Below are 20,876 nucleotides of genomic sequence, written 5' to 3' on the forward strand. Positions count from 1 at the left end.
TAAACACGAAAGGAAAATTAGTTTAAAACTTATATTTGCACAGTAGGTGTAAACCTCAAATGATTTCCTTCAATTTTTATGTATATGTAAGGGCACAGTGGATTACATTTTTATTGGATGGTGTGCCCTGGGGTTTGTGTTTCCAATTCTAACTCATCAATAAGTTCATCTACCTCCAAAACTTTCCCTGCAAAAGTTGCCAATGATTCATTTTAAATTTTTATGTTTTCCATGAAAAGTAGCCGATATCGAAATCAATAATGTATTGATATTTAACAAATTTGTATATTAATATTTTTACTGATACTGATATTTTAAACATTGATTGCAGTAAAAGCGTTGGATCCCATACGAAAGACCCCTTCGGTCATTTTGAAATATTTCATTCAAGGGATGTATGAATAAAACAAGAATTGTTTTGGCAGCCCATAACATGCTCAATTTCAGGAAAATAATTAAAGTGATGTCCTGTGTAATCCTTCATATTAAACAATAATATACAAAATAATCGGTTTCAACAAAAAAAAAAAAAACAACTATCAGTATTAAGAATTAAAAAGAACTTATGCATTAAACGGAAGGAAAATTAGTTTAAAACTTATATTTGCAATGTAAACCTCAAATGATTTCCTTCAATTTTTTCTGTATATTTACAGGCATAAAGTTTCCTTCAATTCGTCCAAACTAGTGTTTGACATTCCCTAAAGTTTCATTTTAAATTTTTCATGTTTTCCATCGAAAGCAACTGATATCGAAATCTATATGGATTTATCCATCAATATTTCTACAAATTTGTATATCGATATTTCCACCGATACATATATTTTAAACACTGGTTGCAGTAAAAGCATTGGATCCCATATAAAAGACCCATTTGGTCATTTTGAAATATTTCATTCGAGGGATGTATGGACAACAACAAGAATTATTTTGGCAGTTCATAACATACTTGACTCCAGGAAAATAACTAAAATGGTGTCCTGTGTAATCCTGCATATTAAACAATAATATAGAAAATTATTAGTATTAAAAATTAGGGTTAATCTCTGTTTACTACCCTAAAGTTTTGTGGTTTTCAACATTTGGTACATGAAGTTTTTTTCATCCCAGAGTCATACCTCAAGTCTTAATTTTGGGACAATTTCATACATCCGTTAGGTTTTCCGTTAGAATTTCTGTTAACTGATAATGTGGTGCCTACATGGACAATAAATGAGCGACACGTGTCAATATGGACCCACTTCAATATTAAAACATTTAAAAAAAATACAAAAACACAGAAAATAAAAAAAATCCCCACCCCACCCGTCTTTTACCTCCCCAACCCGATCAGTTAACTTTTTTGGGCATCCTGCCCTACCCTTCCCGACCCCCTCCCTCATTCTCCCTCCCTTCTCTTTTCTGCACCCATCCATCCTCTACCCAACCTGTTCACCCATCTACCTATCTACCCCGCTTCCTCATTTCTCATCGCCGTATTCGAAACCCCCGCTCCCTCACTTCTTTTCCCTCTCGAGTTGGTTGAAAACAACTCAAGCAAAAGGGTCTTGAAGCTGTGGCAGGCCACCCCGCCGCACAGATAGGTCGGCGTTATTGAAGGTCGGCCGCGGGTGGCGGTGGATCAACGAAGCCAGTAGCAGATTGCCATTTCGGAGATAGTGAATCGTAGTAGATAGATGGACTTGCCATCGAACCTTCATGGACATTGAATAAAATACAAATCAAACAACCTAGAAGAGATCTTCTCTTCCTTGTTTCTTCAACCCCAAAATTTACCCTTTTTTTCCTTCATTTCTTGTGAACTTTCTCTCTACTGCTGAAAGGCTGTAGCTAGAGACTTTTTTCCTTCATTCCTTCATTTCTTATTGCTGCGTTTGTGGTGGGGTTTGGTTTAGGGGAGTAGGCCCGCACTAAGAGAATTTTAGGTAGGAAACAGAAAGAGTTTGTCTTTTTTTATTTACATAGATTAGGTTGTTCTTGGGGTTTTTGTTGTTTTTCGATTTCGAATTTGGAAGATGGTAGATGGTGCAGAGGTTGGGTGGGTGCAGATGAGAGAAGAGGGGAGTAGGGTAGATGGGTGGGTGTGCAGGGAAGTGGGTGCAGGGAAGAGAAGGGAGGGAGAGGGAGAGGGAGGGAGAGGGAGGGAGGGAGTCGAGAAAGGTAGGGCAGGATGCCCAGAAAAGTTAATTTTTTTAATAATGGACATCCCAGTGGTCCTCAATTGTCCTCGTCTGCAAATTAATTTTCTAGGGTTTGGTGGGTTGGTGCAGAGGAGAGAATGGAGTAATAAGGGAGGAAGGAGGAGAGAAGGGAGGGTGGTGCAAGTTGTAGAAGAGATAAGGGATGTAAGGGGTGCGTGTTGCAGAAGAGAGAAGGGAGGGAGAGGTTGTGGGAGGATGAGGGAAGGAAAGGGTGCGGATGGTTGGGGGAGATAGAAAACGAGGCTTTTTTTTTTTTGAATTTTTCCTTTTTTTTAACACCTTCTCCACAAAAAAAAATATTCCACGCGGACCCTTAATGACACGTGGCTCCCAGTCATTGTCCACATATACGTCATATCATCAGTTAACGGCAGACTTAACAGTTTGACTAACGGATGTATGAGACTGTCCCAAAATTAACACTTTAGGTATGACTCTGGGACGAAAAAAACTTGATGTACTAAATGTTGAAAACCACAAAACATGAGGGTAGTAAACAGAGTTTAATCCTAAAAATTAAAAAGAACTTATGCATTAAACATGGAAGGAAAATTAGTTCAAAACTTACATTTGCATTGCCAATGTATTAAAAGGCCGAGGCGTGGGCGAGGCATCCAAAGGATAGCCCCGCCTAGGCGGGAGGCGAAGCCTCACGAGATTAATTTTTTTAAATATATATGTTTTAAATATTATACATATAATTGTATAAAAAATAATACTTTGTAAAATAAACATCTATTCTCAATTTTTCATTCAAATCCATAGTCATTCAAAAGATAATATCATCTAAATTCATCATTCAAATGTAATATCATCCAAATTCATCATTCAAAAGGTAATACAAAGAAAGAAATCAATCATTCATCCAAATCCTCTTCATCTAAATCAAAATACAAACATTTCAATGCATATTCTTCAATGCATAAATAATATATAAACAAAACTATATAATTAGGCCATATGAACATACTATATAAACTATATAATTAGGCATTTATATGTCTGGACTTCACACTTGCATAGGGACCGTGAAAGTATATGTCTTGACTTCTTATAATTATATGAACATACTATACAAACAATAATTAGGCCTTTATAGGGCCGTGACTTCACATTTTCACACTGGTGTAATTACTAATTAGGCATTTATATGTCTATAACCTACTAATGCACAACAGTTTTGTAATTTGTAGTTACACACAAACTATATAAAATCTATATATTATGCACAACAGTTTTGTAAGCACAGTAGGTCCCTCAAGTAATCATTCAAATCAAGTAATCATTCAAATGATCAAATCACACTACATAGGCCAGTAAGATAACACACAAACTATATAAAAAAAATTTTAAAAATCAAAATCACAAACTTTTTCAGAAACCCTAACCTTTAAAATTGGGGATTTGTGGGCGCTTGCTGACGACAATGTTGTTGGGTGACGGCAGTGGGGTGACAGCGGCGTTGTTCTAAAGTTGGTGACCGTTGCTGCTCCAAGCTGGCGGCTGCTGATGCTGCTGTGTGCTCCGGCAAAATCGCACGCATGGAAGAATAAGGAGTGAAGAAGGCAGAGAGGACGCGATCGAAGAAGAGAGATGAGGTATAGAATTAAAAACCTTTACCCAAACGACATTGTTTTGGGTTTAGGAGGTTTTAAAAAAAAAAAAGCCAAAAAGACGCCTTGAGGCCCGCCTTTGCCGCGTCGGCATCTCCGACGAAGCCTTTCGTTGCCTTGGCATCTCCGGTGAAGCCTTTCGCCCACTCCCTCAAAACAGAGGCGGGAACACTGATGCCCAACCTCAGAGGCTACCTAGGTGCGCCCTAAGGCGAGCCTTTTAAAACACTGTGCACAGTAGATGTAAACCTCAAATGACTTTCTTCAATTTTTTCCATCAACATATGTATAGGCACATTCGACTAAGTTTTTATTGTATGGTGCCCTTAAATTTGTGCTTCCATTTCTAACTCATCAATAAGTTCATATGCCTCCGAAACGTTACCAACAAAAGCTACCAATACGGGTGGTTATGTCATTATCTGGCGAACCTTCTTTCTTTCACGACAAATCAATTATTTCTAAGTTTTGTTAAGGAAGTGATTTTAAAAGAGCCTTTTTACTTTCATTTTCCCAATTTCACCAATCTATGCATTTGAGATTTTTTTTTTCTATGATAAATCAGCTTTCCGAATGAGTTTTGGTGTGAAGCGAATTGAAGGAAGCTAAGAGGATGTCTCAAAATTTCATAATTTTCCATGAAGCAGTTTGTTTTAGTTTTGCAAGTTAATCCCACAAAAGTTACAATCCCGTCAGAACTGCGCAACTGTGGGAGAATGAAGATTCGAAGTCTTTCTTGATTTTTCCTAGCAATATGTGATAGGTGCTTGGAAAACTAAGACATAGAACTACAAGTTTCCTATTTTTTCTTCAGAATTTTCCAGAAGCTGAATCTAACCCAAAACAGGTGTGCAACACAAACGACATGTTTCCCAAGCCAAGAAGGATGTTTTCCTAGTTTGTATCATTAACTATTTAGAAATTTGTTTCTTTTTAGGAGTATTTCTACCAGACCTTTTACGGGTTTTCTAGAATAAATAGGGTCATTGTTTTATTTTTATTTCTATGTGTAACTAAGCTATTTGCTAAGGTTTATGATGAAGTCATGACCTAGATACTTGTGAAGTACTTTGTTGATTTGTATTCAATTTAAAGTTTTGTTAAATTCTTAATCTTTGTAATTAGTCTATTCTACATTCGAGTTTCTAATGGCTAATCACCCTTAAAATTTTTGCATCCGAATACTTAGATAAATCCAGGGGAGACACGCCATCCACTAGGTTTATTGGCACTGCGATTAAGAAAAGTAGACAACTAGGAGAGAAACACCATCCATTAGATCATTCGGTTGACATAATTCTTCCATGTGTAATGGATCTTGCATGTTAAATTTAGCACATTGACATGGTAGAATTACATATAAGGGAACACATTTTATTGACTTTGATGGGCTTCGTCATACTTTAGAAAAAAAAACCTTTAAAATTGGCATGGTTTAAAGGAAATTGAATTGTTGGTGGCGGTCCTTTGGCCTAACAATGTCCAACCCCAATCTTGTAGCTATGGATTTTTACAAAACTGTTAAGATTTAACTCTAATGGATCATGAAAAGGACTTGTTAATAGCAGAGGTGAAGAGATTGATCCATTGGCCTCTACTTACAACTTCTTCAATCTCTTATCAAGGCATGCTGAGACCTAGCTAGATACTAAATACAAAACTTTGTAGAGAGAAGGACATGCCATTAGGACTGTTGAGCATGGATTTGGGAAGAGATAAGAAGGAAGAGGATCCTCTCAAGATCCACTTTGTGGGGATCCTCACATCCTAGCTGTTTATCATACATTATGCGGCTGTTTTTGTCAAATACTATTTGTGTTTAATTTTAAATTTAAAAAATAATTTTTGACTGCACAATACATGATGAATGACTAAGATGTGGGGATCCCTAGGATCCTCACAAAATGGATCCGAATGGGATCCAATTCCCTTCGAGAAAGATATGGAGAGAGAGGAAAAGGCTGGACATCTTTATTCCGACATTTAACAGAGAGTTAACGAAAATCTCACTTTTGGATAAATTTGCTAACAATATTTATCACAAGGGTTTACATCTTTTTTTTTTTTTTTTTGTTATCATAGCCTATCTTTCAAATACTCTATCATTAGGAGACCATTAATTCGATTTCGCCAAGTTATAAAATTAGTTTAATCTCAAATTTATGACTTCTTAAAAGTTTTGTTGTATTTAATTTTAATCAGCTCAACATTATAATTCTTGATCATTTTAGTAGTGAGAAATGTTAAGGAGTGTCTCTCAAAGTAGGACTAACCATGAACTTTCTGTCATCTCATAATTAATGTCAATTTTATAAAATATTGTGAAAAAAAATAAAATGACGGAATGTCCATAAAGAGTTTGAGTCTCCTTGACATTTCTTTGTTTTTAAAAGTATAATCTATTAAAAAAGATGAAGTTATGTTGCACATTTAAAACGCACAACCATCACACGGAACATATTTGATTCGATTGTCACAGCGACATTATTCACGTGTCGCTCCCATTGCGATTATCTCATCACATTTATTACTATTACAATTATATAATATTTTCAGATGATAAGATAGATTGTAGAGGAGAAGCACATAAAACTTTGAGAGGAGCCGCGGCGATTTACCAACCCATTCTCTTCAATGTCAATGGAGGCCACATTGTCCGCCGCGACGCCCACAACGGCAGCTCTCCTTGCCGCCTCCAAATCCCTCAACCGCCGACTCGCCAGGACTTTCCTCAGTCAACGCCTCCCCAGTCGTCTCCTTGCTCGCAGGCACCTGACTTCCCTTCACACCAACTACTACGGCTTTCAGACCCCTAAACCTAATCCTCTCTCTTCCTCGTCTCTGAGGAGTCTCTGCGTCGTTGATCCGCTCTTACGGCGCCGTTTAGAGTGCGTTGGTAGCTCCGCTGCTTCATTTGCCTCTGGTGGTGGAAATGGTGGCTTTGGCGGAGAGAGTGGCGGCAGAGGCGGTGACGGCGAGGGAGGTTCCGGCGGCGGCGATGCCAAGTCCAAGGTTGTTGCTGCTGGAGGCGATGAGGTTTCGGTGCTCTCCACTGATGTCATTATTCTCGATGTTGGAGTATGAATACACTATTATTAAACCCCTCTCTCTCTTAGTCTCTCTCTCTCCCTCTCTCTCTCCCTCCTACTCAATCTGATTGATTGGTGATTTTCTTGGATAGGGAATGACATGTGGGGGATGTGCAGCCAGTGTGAAGCGAATTCTAGAAAATCAAGTAAGTTTAATTTCATTTTTTCATCTTTATTGACATGTATTTCGGTTGCAATCAAAGTTTCAAGTAAGTTTAATACCCGGCATATATGTGTGTATGTATATGGCAGCCTCAGGTGTCGTCTGCGAGTGTAAATCTCACAACAGAGACGGCAATTGTGTGGCCTGTGTCCGAAGAGAAGGCTGCACCAAACTGGCAAAAGCAGCTAGGAGAGACACTTGCAAACCAATTGACCAGTTGCGGTTTCAAGTCTAACCTTCGTGGTAAGCATTTCACAATTGTTTTGCTTTCAGCATGTTACGATTATTTATTGTTCATATGAACGTATGAATTCCATGGTTCTCATTTATTGGAAAGTTGTATGTTTGGTTAATCCTTGTAATGGCTAGTCTTTTTTACTTTTCATGGGCATTGCTAAAGTTTGCGGATTATTTTCTTTGAGTGTGTTTTCGGTGTTAGTTATACACGTTTAGGAAAAGTGTGATGAAACTATGTTGCTTTAGAGTCTGCTTAGACTAACATTGCTTGAATCAGTGACAACATAACTTTTTTAGTAATTGAAAACACCAAAGTGTTAATCTTTAATGCTAGATGTTCTTGAAATTCTTGACACATTAACATGATGTTGATTAAGATTAACTTATATTGGCACTTTGGCAGACATTTAGTGGCGATTGTCTGATGTTGGCTGTCAGAGTTTTATTAGCACATTAGTTGAGTGCGTAGGAGGACTAGGCTTTCATCTTTAGATTGTTGAGTTGCAAAATGAGACCAGCTAGCAGTAAGTGGAAACTGGATTCATCAGGGGTTCTCCTTTAAGAAATTAAAAAAATTTCTGTCTAACAAGCAATCACTTCCTGAGTTCCAGTCTACTTAAATGATTTGGAAATCTAATGGTCCTACGAAGTTTCATGTTTTGGTTTGGATCATGGTTCATGGAAGGGAAACTACTTGTGCTTTGGTACAAAGAAGATCACTTTTTTGCTTGTCTCCTCGTTGGTGTATTTTGTGCAACAAAGAGGAAGTGCTTGGAAATCATTCGTTTCCACATTGTCCGTATGCATTGAGATTGGTGGCAGTGAGTTAGGGTGGGGAAGCAAGAGTTCATTGGGTTATTCCTCAGTCACCTTCAAACATTTTTGTGAAAAGAGTATGCTTTGGTGGTGGAAAAAAGGCAAGAATTTGTGAAGTTGCATTGTGTTAGCTTTCTTTTGGATGTAAAAGAAAACTCTTCAGTCAGGTTCTGAGCATCATTTTGGGCTTCTGTTTCTCTAGCTTTTAGTGATCTATCATCTTCTATAATTTTATCAGATTGGGTAGTTGCTGTAGGGTAGCTATTCAAGTTGTAATGCAATGTGTGTGAGTATTTAGGTTCTGTTTTTGAGGATTGTATCAGTTTGTTGGTGGACCTCGGGTCAACTTTGTATTTTTATTATGCTTTAGTTCTTTAATGAATTTTTGGTTCTCACAGAGAAAAGGGTGCAAAAAGAAAAACAAAGTCAGACATAAGAGAATGAGAAGGATCTATCTTGCCTGAAAGGGTTTCTTTTCTATCTCTGTTTGATTTCAAACCCAGAAAGCTCTTTCTCTTTTCTTGGTACTCAAGCACGCCCCTTTTACATCTAAAAAAATTGTGATGCTGCGGAATTTGCTATATCCTTTTGAGAAGTTGAGGATTGAAGTTTCGTAAACTTTGGGTTGTACTGTTGTCATAATATTACAATTGCTGTGGAAGGTTGAAATTGTTTCAGCTGCTATCCATCCACAAAACAAGTTCCACAGAAACTAAGTGGGGGTAGGTTTTGTGCTGCTTTAGAAATGACGATAGTACTCATCGCGGTTTACTGGGTCAGCTGAATACAAAAGACTATTATCTATTTAGTCCTTCGAGCGTTGTTTCTTTACTTGTGGTTGTCCAATTAGAACCCCATAGCTTTAAAATAAGAGTATACATTTCGCCTGCTTAGGATTTCCAAATGATTTATGTGAAGCTTTCTGGGTTTAGTGGCAGGTGAGGGAGCTACGGAAGGAGATATATCACCATAAAAGATCAAACAATTTCTTGTCAGGCTGAACCATAATAGTTTATGGTATGTCCTCAAACTGTTGGATTTAATTTCAGTGGAGTATATGTACGCATAATGTCTTACGTCTCTCCACTTTATCAGATGTAACAAAAGAGGATTGAAAATCGTTATTGATTCAGAACTACTTGCTTCTTTAGGTAGTCTCAACCAGCAGCTCATTTTGGTGGATAAGTTTGAGCAGCATTTCTGTTATGGAGCACCCATTTGGTTTTGGAGGATTTTCGATTCCACTTCTACTCTCCGAGCTTAGCAATTCCTTGGTTGTCATTAGGAAATCGAGGACTCCTGCCTTTCTATAAGTTGGCTGTATTCTATTCATAAGATATTTGAGAATTAGACTGATCGTTTGCCCATAGGCATCGCTAGTGTTCGTATATGCTTATCTACAATTACGGAAAGCATTCAATATTTTCTCTTCTGTTTTTGTAATCTGTACTTTGTAGTAGAGGTGTCGCTATTTACAAAGATTAAATTTCTTTTGATGTCAGCATCCTTCAAACCAAGGAATAAATTACGCCCTATTTGATTTGGCCTTGTATTTCTTAATCCTTGTTTCTATTATTTGTTTTACTAGGTCGGAGTGAACTCAGATCTCTTCTTATATTCTCATCTATTCCAGTTGTCCTACATCAAGAGGCAAAGTAAATTAGATAATTTGCTGGTTTTTTCTTCTTCAAGGAAGCTATTTTAAGGAGGGCATATAATAAAAGAAAGTAAAGGAAAGTAGTTATGCAAGACTAAAAGTCAGCTCACTACAAATTTATAACTAATGACACAAATGAACAACTAAGAGGTATGTACTTTTGAAGGATAGTCTTTACAAGGGGGGATGTTACCTTACAATCAGTTTTGAGCAGCAATCCTACTTCACGTAGAAAGTAAATAAAGCATTAGATAAATGGTCAGTGGCTTTTCCAGTTGATTCCTTGTTCCATCATTAGGAGCATATACGAATTGTATTGTCAAGGGCGATCGTTTGAGGATCTTCCTTATGGTACCCTTGGAAATACATCTCTCCAAGGCTTATCTCTTTGTCAAAGTGTTTGGCACAGAAATGAGGCTGTTCTATCTCATCTTTATTAGTTTTCTTCATGTCATAATACAGTGAAGTACAAGTTCTGAACTAAAGTACAAGATCTTGTTGGCAGGCAGTTCATGGTGAAATAAAAATTACAAGACGCTTCAAAAAGGAGTTTCCAGGTGTAGTGCATGATGTGCCTAGAAACTCCTATTCCTTGCCAACCTAAATTGCTGGATAAACCAAAAAGGGTGTTACTCTTTGGCATCGTGCAGTTCTGCCTTCCATTCCGACGATGTAGTTTTAGAGGAAGAGAATAATTTTCGTCTATGGAGAAAACAAGGTGGTTTTTGTTTAGGTACACAATTAGATAGTTTTCCACTCTTTGGCTGTTACCCATCCCCGCTTGGTAAGCTGTTCTTGTGTCTCTACCTAGATGTTTGCATCTCCAATCCGTTTTTCTATGGAAATTCTTTGTTCGTAAATAGAAAGGGAACAAATGACTCTCTTGAAAAGAATATTGGCAATGGAAAATGAATGTCATCCCTTTGTATTTTTTATTTTCTTCAGTGCTTCAAATATATGATCTCGTTTTTGTTGTTTGGTGTGAACAACACTGTCCACTATGCACCATCTATCTGTGACCTGGAAATTTTAGTCTATTGTGGCAAATAGATTCTATCAATCTGTTAGGTTTTGCTTTGTGTGATAAAGACGTGTTTTCTTTCCTAGATTCATGTTTTGATTGGAAATACTGCATACTTACCAAATTCAAGACCCCAAACATACATTCTTGTATGATATGGCTCTTCATGTCAGTCATCTTTAATCTCCATCATGGCAAGAGGACTTGATTATTACCCCAATGTACTAATTTGATTCTGTGTAATTGACCCAAAAAAAAAAAAATGATTCTGTGGTTGAACTAATTGGTTATTCTTGTGTGCAGATTCAGGTCGAGACAATTTTCTCAAAGTTTTTGAAAGGAAAATGGAAGAAAAGCGTAAACGCCTAAAAGATAGTGGTAGACATCTTTAAGTAGTGAGCATCTCTAGTTTACTTGTTATATTTTTTAAGCGTGTGTAAACTTCTTGTAAACTACATCAAAGCTTCATGTCGTTAAGCACTTATGATTAATATGCATACACAGTGCAGCTAATTTTTGCCTTTTCTTTTGTTAGGAAATGAGCTTGCATTCTCTTGGGCTCTGTGTGCTGTCTGCCTAGTTGGCCATGCATCTCATTTCTTTGGGGCTAAGGCTCCATGGATCCATGCGCTCCATTCGACAGGATTCCATTTGTCCTTATGTCTATTTACATTGCTTGGTCCTGGGCGTCGACTTATCTTTGATGGTTTGAGGAGTCTTGTTAAAGGGGCTCCAAACATGAATACTTTGGTTGGTTTAGGGGCCTTATCGTCATTTACTGTCAGTTCATTAGCTGCCTTTATACCAAAACTGGTTAGTGCTGATCTTTCTTGTTATATTTTTTGGGTTCCAGATCTAGTCGGATCTGCAACATTTAATTTCTATTGGTGGATGAGTAAGGATCCTCTGTTATAAGTAGACTGGCTTGATACATATATTATTGTCATGTGTTTTGAATAGTCAAAACTGTTTTATGTCAATACCAAGAATTTTGGTCTGTTCACCGTTTAATCGAACAAAGATTCTTATTTAATATTGCCTGTTATTCTCTAATGGTAGCGTCCACCTGCAGCGTAAAATCCGTGTTTGTAAACTCATTACAAATGTTTCATTGCTGATCTTTGCAAGGTGTAGCCTAGAAAGTAACTGAATGCGTAGAAGGGGATGATATATGTTTATCTCTGTTCCCACATGCATTCTTGAGGAATAATCTTATGCTCTAACTGTTTGGGCTATCAAGTCAATTAGGCTCCAATTCCAACTAACTAGTTCTTTTAGTACATAAATATCTGAAGTCATGTTGGTTCAACAGGTTAAAGTTTGGACGACCTGGCCCAAACACTTGGTTTTAGACTAATTACTTGCCCTATGTTTGTGTACGACCCAACAATGTCTATATTTCTGTTGTAAAAAAAGTAAATTTGCCCTTTCCATTGCCCTCCCTTTCTGCCTCCCTCTCTTTTTATAAATCTCAAAATTTGATAGACTTGGCTAAATTTGTATTTCACTTAAACATATGCGTATCCTTTTCCTTAACACATGCACACACACACACACACAAAAAAAAAAAAAAGAACTTATGTCTCTTAATAAAAAAATGTGTATTGTGCTTGCTAACTCCGTAGCCTTGTTCAATGGACCTTCTGGACACAGGGCTGGAAGACTTTCTTCGAGGAACCAATTATGTTGATAGCATTTGTCTTGTTAGGGAGGAATCTTGAACAAAGAGCTAAAATCAAAGCAAGCAGTGATATGACTGAACTTCTTAGTATTGTACCGTCAAAGGCACGTCTTTTGGTCAATAACGGTGAACAAGAGTTGGAATCAGTAGTTGAAGTTTCTACTAACAGCCTCTCTGTTGGAGATAAAATTGTTGTACTACCTGGAGTAAGTATTACACCATCTTGCGTTCATTATTTAATGTTTTTAATCATCTCAGCCCCACTTGGAGGAAGTAAGTATGATACAATCTTGCTTTTGCTATTTAATGTTTTGTACCCTCTACCACCTCTACATGACTATCAGTTATACTCTTATTTGATTTGTCCTTTGCTAAATTTGGTATTTTCTGTTGTATGCCACTTTTATTTTGTGGATCGTTAGTCTCCCAGCTTCTGATGCAAAGGATAAAATAGTTGTGAATTATATATCCTTTTAAAATTCTGAACTGTGGCATGCAGTTATAGTTTCCTTTTTGCATTGCTTTAGGACCGTGTTCCAGTAGATGGAATTGTTAAAGCTGGTAGGAGTATCATTGATGAGTCAAGTTTTACAGGAGAGCCGTTGCCTGTAACCAAACTACCTGGGGTATGTTGCTTATTATGAGCATGTGCCTTTTTCCCCTATCTTCTGTGCACATATTTAAATTCACTTAGGTAATTATAAAAGCTATCTCTGATATGAGGTTATCACGATGTTGGAGAATTTTATCTTTATGCTAGAGTCAAGTTGCCGCCGGAAGCATAAATCTCAATGGCACTCTTACAGTTGAAGTACAGAGACCAGGTGGTGAGACTGCTATGGCAGACATTGTTCGCTTGGTAGAAGAAGCACAGAGTAGGGAAGCTCCTGTACAGCGCTTGGCTGACAAGGTTATCCATTCTTTCTTACAGTAGTTGGACTGAGTATTTTACAGTTGGCAATTTTGCAGTAGAGATATCCAAAATAAGGTATTGTTATAAAACTAGCATATTGTATAGGGGTACAAATGGGTTTGCTTGGGTCGGTGGCCCCAAAGTGTACCTTGAACCGACATAGTTGGATATAGGTTAGATACACTTGTCAGTTGGTATTCCAATAACTTTTATCTTCTTCTAATTCTATGTATGGCTTACTAGTATTTGTCTTTCGTATATATATTTGGTTCTCTTATTTGTTTTTTTTATATTCTTTTTCTTGTTTCAGAGCCAAAAAATTGAATCAAGTATAACCAAGTAACTTACATGCTTAGCGTTGTGGTAATATAATTTGTTGATCTCACTTACTAGAATTGTGCTCATCTTTTGATTTCTTTGGGTTCACCAGGTGTCTGGACATTTTACATATGGAGTAATGACACTCTCTGCTGCTACATTTCTATTTTGGAGCTTGATTGGTGGTCATATTTTACCTGCTGCTTTTCACGGAGGAAATTCAGTTTCGTTAGCATTGCAACTCTCTTGCAGTGTACTGGTATGAATTAGAGGTTTATGATTTATCTCGCTTAAAATTTTGAAAGGGACCCTGATTCTTGAATGCCATGAAGAGATCATATATTATAAAAAATAAATAAATAAATAAATAAACAAGATAGGTACTCTTTGCAATTAAGTTTTACTTTTCAAAGTGTAAAATAGCTGTTGGTGAAGCTCTGTTTTTGTGATTGCAGGTTGTTGCTTGTCCATGTGCTCTTGGGCTAGCCACACCTACAGCTGTGCTGGTAATCTCTTTGCAAACTCTAATCACTGCTACACAACTTTTCTTATTTGAAAAAAAAAAAAAAACTGTTTCGGCCATTACCAACTTAGAAATGATTTGTGCTTATTAGGCCTTAAATTTTTAGTTCTGTTGTGTTTGTAATAGAATGGTTTAAACTTTAACCAATTCAAGATTTTGATTGCAACACTTTTAAGGGCTCAGATTTTGAATCCAACTCTTTCTGTTTTATGTTTGAATTAGAACTATATATGATTCCATAAAATGATAAATAGAACAGGAGGGACATGCTAACTTGTGAACGCAATTTACTTTGCATTTAAGCAATTGAATTTTAAAGATACTACTCCCAACACCTGACCTCAGGTAAGGTAGGCACACACTATCTGAACAAAATCCTTACCTCCTTAAACTTGTTTGATAAGTTCTAAATTTGAATTTTCTTGCTTATGATATGTCAAATTTATCTTCAGTATTGAGTTCTTTCCAGGTTGGGACTTCATTGGGAGCTAAAAGAGGACTACTTTTGCGTGGCGGTAGTATTTTAGAGAAGTTTTCAATGGTGAACACTATAGTGTTTGATAAAACAGGGACTCTGACAGTGGGCAAACCTGTTGTGACTAAGATTGTGACTCCTGAACGTTCAAAAGTTACTGACTTAAAGTTGAGTCGTGACAAATCTTCATTCTCACATTACTGTTTCATTTAAGGATATTAAATTTATTTGAAGCTTTCCGGTGACATAGAAAAAGGGTTGCTTTAATTTTCCATGATATCAAAAGGAGTTCATTATACTTCTAGGATCTCATCGACCCTTACCAGCTTATAGTTAGGGAATTCACAACTCTTAACTTCCTGTAGCCCAGGTCCTAAAAAAATGCAAAAAAAAAAAATTCAGCTGATGGTGTGAAACAAGTAAAATAAAATAAAAAATATGTTCTTCAATCATACTAAAAAATCTCTTTAATCAATACCTAAACCCTAAACAACTTCTCTGATAACTTAATTTTGTAAAAAGGTTTTGGAAGGACTGTGCTAAACATGTTGACGCAATAACTTTGTGTTATATATTGGGTGCCTTTAAGCTTTGAATTTCTCCATTTTACAATAAGAAACGTGTCTCCAAGGGAATTAACAAAAGTCAACAAGGAGACAGTTTACTGAAACTGTTCGTCCTGCATAGTTGAGCCGTGTCTTAGACTCTTAAGTCAGGTAGCTTCTAGATTGCAATCTAGCTACATGTGTTGATGAATGTGCTTAGGTGGTTTACTGACATGTGGATTACCAATTCTTTCCTGGATTGGAAAACTATCCAGTGGCTTTGCATGCTGTATCATATCTGTATCTAGGTACAGTGCATTTGTTTGATCTGTTTCACATTTTACCTGTACTACTAAATTTGTGTTTTCTGCGACAATTTTATGCAGTTTTGAGGATCCAAATGAATTTTCATGCATGATTTGTTTTTGGGATTTGAATTATTAGAGGCACAACTCGAACAAATAACTCATCTTTTTATTGACTAGAAAGATAACCACGTATTACCCTATACTAGAACACTATCTTTGTCTGAAAAAGAAAACGTCTTTATGGTTAGCTCAGATCCAGACTGTTTCCAATTCAGAGATTTTCTTACTAGGGTTTGCCACTAAGAAAAAAGATGGAGTGATTTTTTTTTTCTTTTAACAGAGAAAAGATAAACCATACTTGGTCAGAAGTTGATGTTCTGAAGTTTGCTGCTGGAGTAGAATCGAATACAGTTCATCCTGTTGCAAAAGCTATTGTGGAAGCTAGTCAGGCTCTTAATTGTCAGAATATGAAGGTTCCTTCTTCTCAAGATTTCTAAATTTGCTTCTTATGGATCATTTTATCTTTAACTTAACTGAATATATGGGCTTCAGTAGCAAATGATTTTAATAATTACTCTCTTTCTCAATTACTGTGGGATTTGTTAGCAGCAGTAAAGTGAGTTAGGTCTAGCTATTGTTCCTGTAGCCAAATCCTATTGAGAGTTTTTCTTGTTTCTTGTAAATGGTGGATTTCTTATCCACTTCAGTATATTTCTCTTTTCTTTTATAAAATGTTTGTTTCTTCTCAAAAAAAAAAAAAAAAAAAAAAAAAACTTAACTGAATATATCTGGTTCCATAGACTGTTGATGTGGATTTTGAGTGTTTTGCAAAATACTTTCTGGAGTGCATTCCATACAGGATTTAATACAAGTCAAAGTTTCTTAAGAAGTGAACTTATGATTTTTTTTTCTCCTTGATGATTGCATATCGGGGTTCTTTGTCGTTGTTTCAAGTTTCTATTATATTCACAAAATCCCACTGTACAATTCTCCTTTGGATGGATCGGTATGCAAGTTATGCCAAGTGAGGTGTTGCTTGTGGTTGTCTCTATTCACAGGTTATATTTTCTCTAACTAAAGGTCGTACCCAATGCACAAGGCTCCCGCTTTACGCAGGGTCTGGGAGAGGTGAATGTCGGCTAGCCTTACCCCCATTTTATGGAGAGGCTGCTCCCAAGTCTCGAACCCGAGACCTACCGCTCATGGGCGAAGGCACTTGCCATCGCACCAAGTGCGACCTCTTTATATTTTCTCTAACTAATGGATTTTATTTGGGACAACTAGATATTGTATCTGTTTGGGAATCTTTGGTCTAAGCACTTTAAGGATGTCCCCTTAGTGTGCTTTTGTCTTAACTGGGCTAGATTTTTGTATAGAGTGGTGCTGGAGTTCTGCATTTAATTTCTCCCCTATATGAGCATCATCTCTTACAAAGAAAAAGAAAGAATGCAGTTCTGTGAACAAATCCTTGGTGTTCTAGAAGAGGATTATATCATTAAGTGCATGCATTAGCTGGATAAGGTTCCGAAAAAATCATGATGCTCAGATCCTAAACTGTGCACTTTATTCCAGGTTGCGGATGGAACATTCTTGGAAGAACCTGGCTCTGGTGCTGTAGCAACTGTTGAGAACAAAAAGGTTTCTGTTGGGACTTTGGAATGGGTTCAAAGGTAATTACAGGGTATAATGGAATATAATAGTTTGTATCATTGCATATTTGAATGTGAATTTGCTTCTTGTAAAGGTGTAATGCTGATAGGCATTGGCCCTGGACCATTGTTAAGGGAATTTAGAATCCTAATTTTGAAAATTTAGATTCATATAGGACAACATAAAGAGATTGCTGTCTATGATCATGATGAACTCTTTAGGATACAAATAACAATGTAAATGGAGAAGTAATGCTTGACAGATTCGACTTACAGGAGCACTAAACAGAACCAGCTTATTGCGACTAAGAAGATATAGAGGTTACTTCAACAGATGCTTATTTTTTTCACTCCAATTTGACTTTGGCTCACAAAAGTGAGCCTTTTCTGAAGGTTTTTGGAATCAAAACGACTTTAAAAGAAAATCCTAGAGACTCATTATAGAATCTTAGAAAACTTCTAGGGCTCATTTGGTGTTAGGGAATTGAAGGTATATTGAAGGCAACCAAGGGCACATGTTTTGTTAAATTTAGGGATCTCAATTAACAGAGTTTTGGTTCATGGACCAACTCTAAATTTTACTCTTGATTGTTTGCCGCAGTCTTAAGAGGTTGCACTTGGTGCGATGGCAAGTGCCTTCGCCCATGAGCGGTAGGTCTCGGGTTCGAGACTTGGGAGCAGCCTCTCCATAAATGGGGGTAAGGCTAGCTGACATTCACCTCTCCCAAACCCTGCGTAAAGCGGGAGCCTTGTGCACTGGGTACGACCTTTTTTATTGTTTGCCGCAGTCTTAAATGACCCCAGAAGATGGATCGACTGTTTTCTTACCATGGAAATTAATTTTGGGAACCAAAGGCTTAGTTGTTTTCATCTTCCAAATATGATATCTTTTGTTTTTTGTTTTTTTTGTTTTTTTGTTTTTTGTTTCCTTCTTAATATGACTTAAATAATTTAATATTGGATCATGTATTGAGGTCCCATTGAAAAACTAAATATATGCAGGCATGGAGTTACTAAGAATCCATTTGACGAAGTAGAAGCCCATACGAGTCAATCTATTGTATATGTAGGCATTGATAGTACTCTTGCCGGTCTCATTTATTTGGAGGATCAGATAAGGGATGATGCTGGACAAGTTGTTAAATCTTTATCTAAGCAAGGGATCGATGTATACATGCTATCTGGGGACAAAAGAAATAATGCGGAGTACGTCGCGTCTGCTGTTGGTATTCCGAAAGAGAAGGTAAGGAGTTCTTAATTACTTCTCTCTTTGATGGGAAACAAAATTTTTATCAATTTGGAAAAATGTAAAAAATAGTGAAACAACTTCAAGCAGAACACCAAAAGCTTGTCCTCTGTCTTTTATTTTAATTTATTTTTTGAAATGAAACAGATTTTTAATAATATCATAAAAAATACAACTTTTGGATAAGGTATCCACAATCTGTATATCGAGCCTATAATACAAAAACCTCAAGACTAGAAACCTAAACTTAATCACAGCTGCTAACACATCCGTCATTATAGAAGAGTGAGAATACTCAATCCCTAAACTCATTTGAAACTGATGCCCAAATAGCTGCCCAGTATCCAACTCGATCCCAGATTTTTTTTTTTTCTCTATTGAATTTATTTGTATAGCCTATGCTATGGATTGCAGGTGATATCTGGTGTTAAACCGACGGAAAAGAAGAAGTTCATAATGGAGCTTCAGAAGGATCAGAACATTGTAGCAATGGTTGGTGATGGAATTAATGATGCTGCAGCATTGGCTTCATCGCATGTTGGAATTGCCATGGGTGGTGGTGTTGGAGCTGCTAGTGAGGTGTCTTCTATTGTGCTATTGGGCAACAGACTTTCACAGGTAAACATTGTAGTACGATTATTTGCACAAACACCTCTTGGGTTGTTTTTTAAAGCATGAATAGGTGCCAGATTCTGCAGTGTTAGTTTTGGAAACCAAACTGTAGAGGATTACATGCTGTCGTGTGGCAAAATTTGCTTTTACACTTTTACCATCAACAAGTATGAATAAATAATTGAAGAATGCAGCGCAAATCTTTTCACCGTCTACAAAAGATTATTTGAAAAATATGCATGATGTTGAGTGCTGGAGAACTGATGGAAAAATTTGGTATCTTTCTTTTCATATAATAAGCACTGTTGTGTAGGATATTTGATCTTCATAATGTCCTGCAGTTACTTGATGCATTGGAGCTGAGTAGACTAACTATGAAGACTGTGAAGCAAAATCTGTGGTGGGCTTTTGCATACAATATTGTAAGTCCTTGTATGGATTAAGAATAGCCCGATACTCTGTTTATTTCTGGTGTTTTGTTCTGCTGAACGTACAGGAATTAGAGCCTATTAACATCACAAGCTTATTACGAAGTTTATTTAGAAGCAATACCCGGTCTTATGCTACTAGAATTTTACAGGTAGGACTTCCAATTGCTGCTGGAGTGTTGCTTCCAGTAACTGGGACCATTCTGACGCCGTCAATTGCTGGAGGCCTCATGGGCTTGAGTTCTGTAGGGGTTATGGCAAATTCATTGTTTCTGAGATACAAGTTCTCTAAACAGGAACACAAATATAGTGGATCTGCTCGCTCCAAAACTAACGAGGAATCCGATCTTCTCATCGACGTAAGTGCAGAAGAAGAGCATCCTCGTTCTGATGGTAAATGGAAAGAATAAAACAGCCAACAAAAACATCGGCCTCTGCGAGTTCTGCCACTAGATGTGGAGGAGCAGGGTCATAATTTGGCTTCAAATAAGGGTCCTAACCCTTTCATTTTTCAGAAAAAAGATTTTTGAAAGACGGGTCAACGACCAAACTCAATAATGCACAAGTGAATTTAGGAATAAAGTGCAGAATTAGATAAAAGTTCAAAATTGAGTAGTGAAAGTATTCTTCTTGCACTGTATGTCTGTCCCGGTGCAATGCCCGGATACGAGGTACGAGTCGAGTTCATGGTTTTGTTCGTGTACGGAATTCGCTAGTAACCTATTGTAGCTATTCGATAGGGAGTGGCCATACATTATGATATTTCGGCCCGATTCATTCTAAAACTTGTTTGGGAGTATAATTTGAATTTGGTATGATCGTAAAATATTTAAAATGATACATTTTATACATTTTTATTTATTTATTTATTTATTGTAAGCAATTATTTGTGTTTTATAGCAGTGATTATATATCTAAGTGAAATGCATAAAAAGGTGTATCAAAGCAATTGAATAAATGCTAAAATGCTAGCGGGTTGAATTGCTTAGAAATCGTCCACAAGCACTCTGTTGCAAACTTCATTGCCCGAGAATGCCAGAACAACTCAACAAGGGTGAAACCGTTACTACTTACATCAGTTATCATTTAATGGGTACTAATATTATCTTTGTTAGGTCCCCATTGGGGAAAAGAAGTGAGACTGCTCGTGGCCCTGTGTTTGTAACGGTTTATGAATCGAACTAAATTTAGAGCCAAATTACATTTTCAAACGAATCAAATCAATATATTGTACATTGTCTCCTTCCTATCGAAAGATACAATAGGTTACTAGCGAATTCTCTACCTGAACCGAACCGAACCGCGAAATTGCCTCGTATCCCGTATCTGTTAATGATTCGGGAGACACCCTTCCGTTAGCGAAGGGAAAAACGATTAGCTC

The 20,876-nt window shown here is 37.0% G+C and overlaps 1 protein-coding gene across 1 annotated transcript; it reads left to right on the top strand.

Annotated features, from left to right (window-relative positions):
- Positions 1 to 6,269: 6,269 nt before the first annotated feature.
- LOC103436541 (copper-transporting ATPase PAA1, chloroplastic) lies at positions 6,270 to 20,378 on the top strand. The gene is made up of 17 exons (XM_008374972.4): positions 6,270 to 6,892; positions 6,996 to 7,049; positions 7,156 to 7,309; positions 11,101 to 11,175; positions 11,333 to 11,610; positions 12,451 to 12,684; positions 13,006 to 13,104; positions 13,239 to 13,388; positions 13,822 to 13,968; positions 14,165 to 14,215; positions 14,702 to 14,874; positions 15,901 to 16,033; positions 17,133 to 17,230; positions 18,212 to 18,452; positions 18,870 to 19,073; positions 19,409 to 19,489; positions 19,648 to 20,378. The coding sequence occupies exons 1-17, from the start codon at positions 6,449 to 6,451 to the stop codon at positions 19,903 to 19,905; spliced, it is 2,874 nt and encodes a 957-aa protein (XP_008373194.1). The 5' UTR covers positions 6,270 to 6,448; the 3' UTR covers positions 19,906 to 20,378.
- The last annotated feature ends 498 nt before the right edge of the window (positions 20,379 to 20,876 follow it).

Source organism: Malus domestica, chromosome 05 (assembly GCF_042453785.1).
Source record: "Malus domestica chromosome 05, GDT2T_hap1".
Lineage (NCBI taxonomy): Eukaryota > Viridiplantae > Streptophyta > Magnoliopsida > Rosales > Rosaceae > Malus > Malus domestica.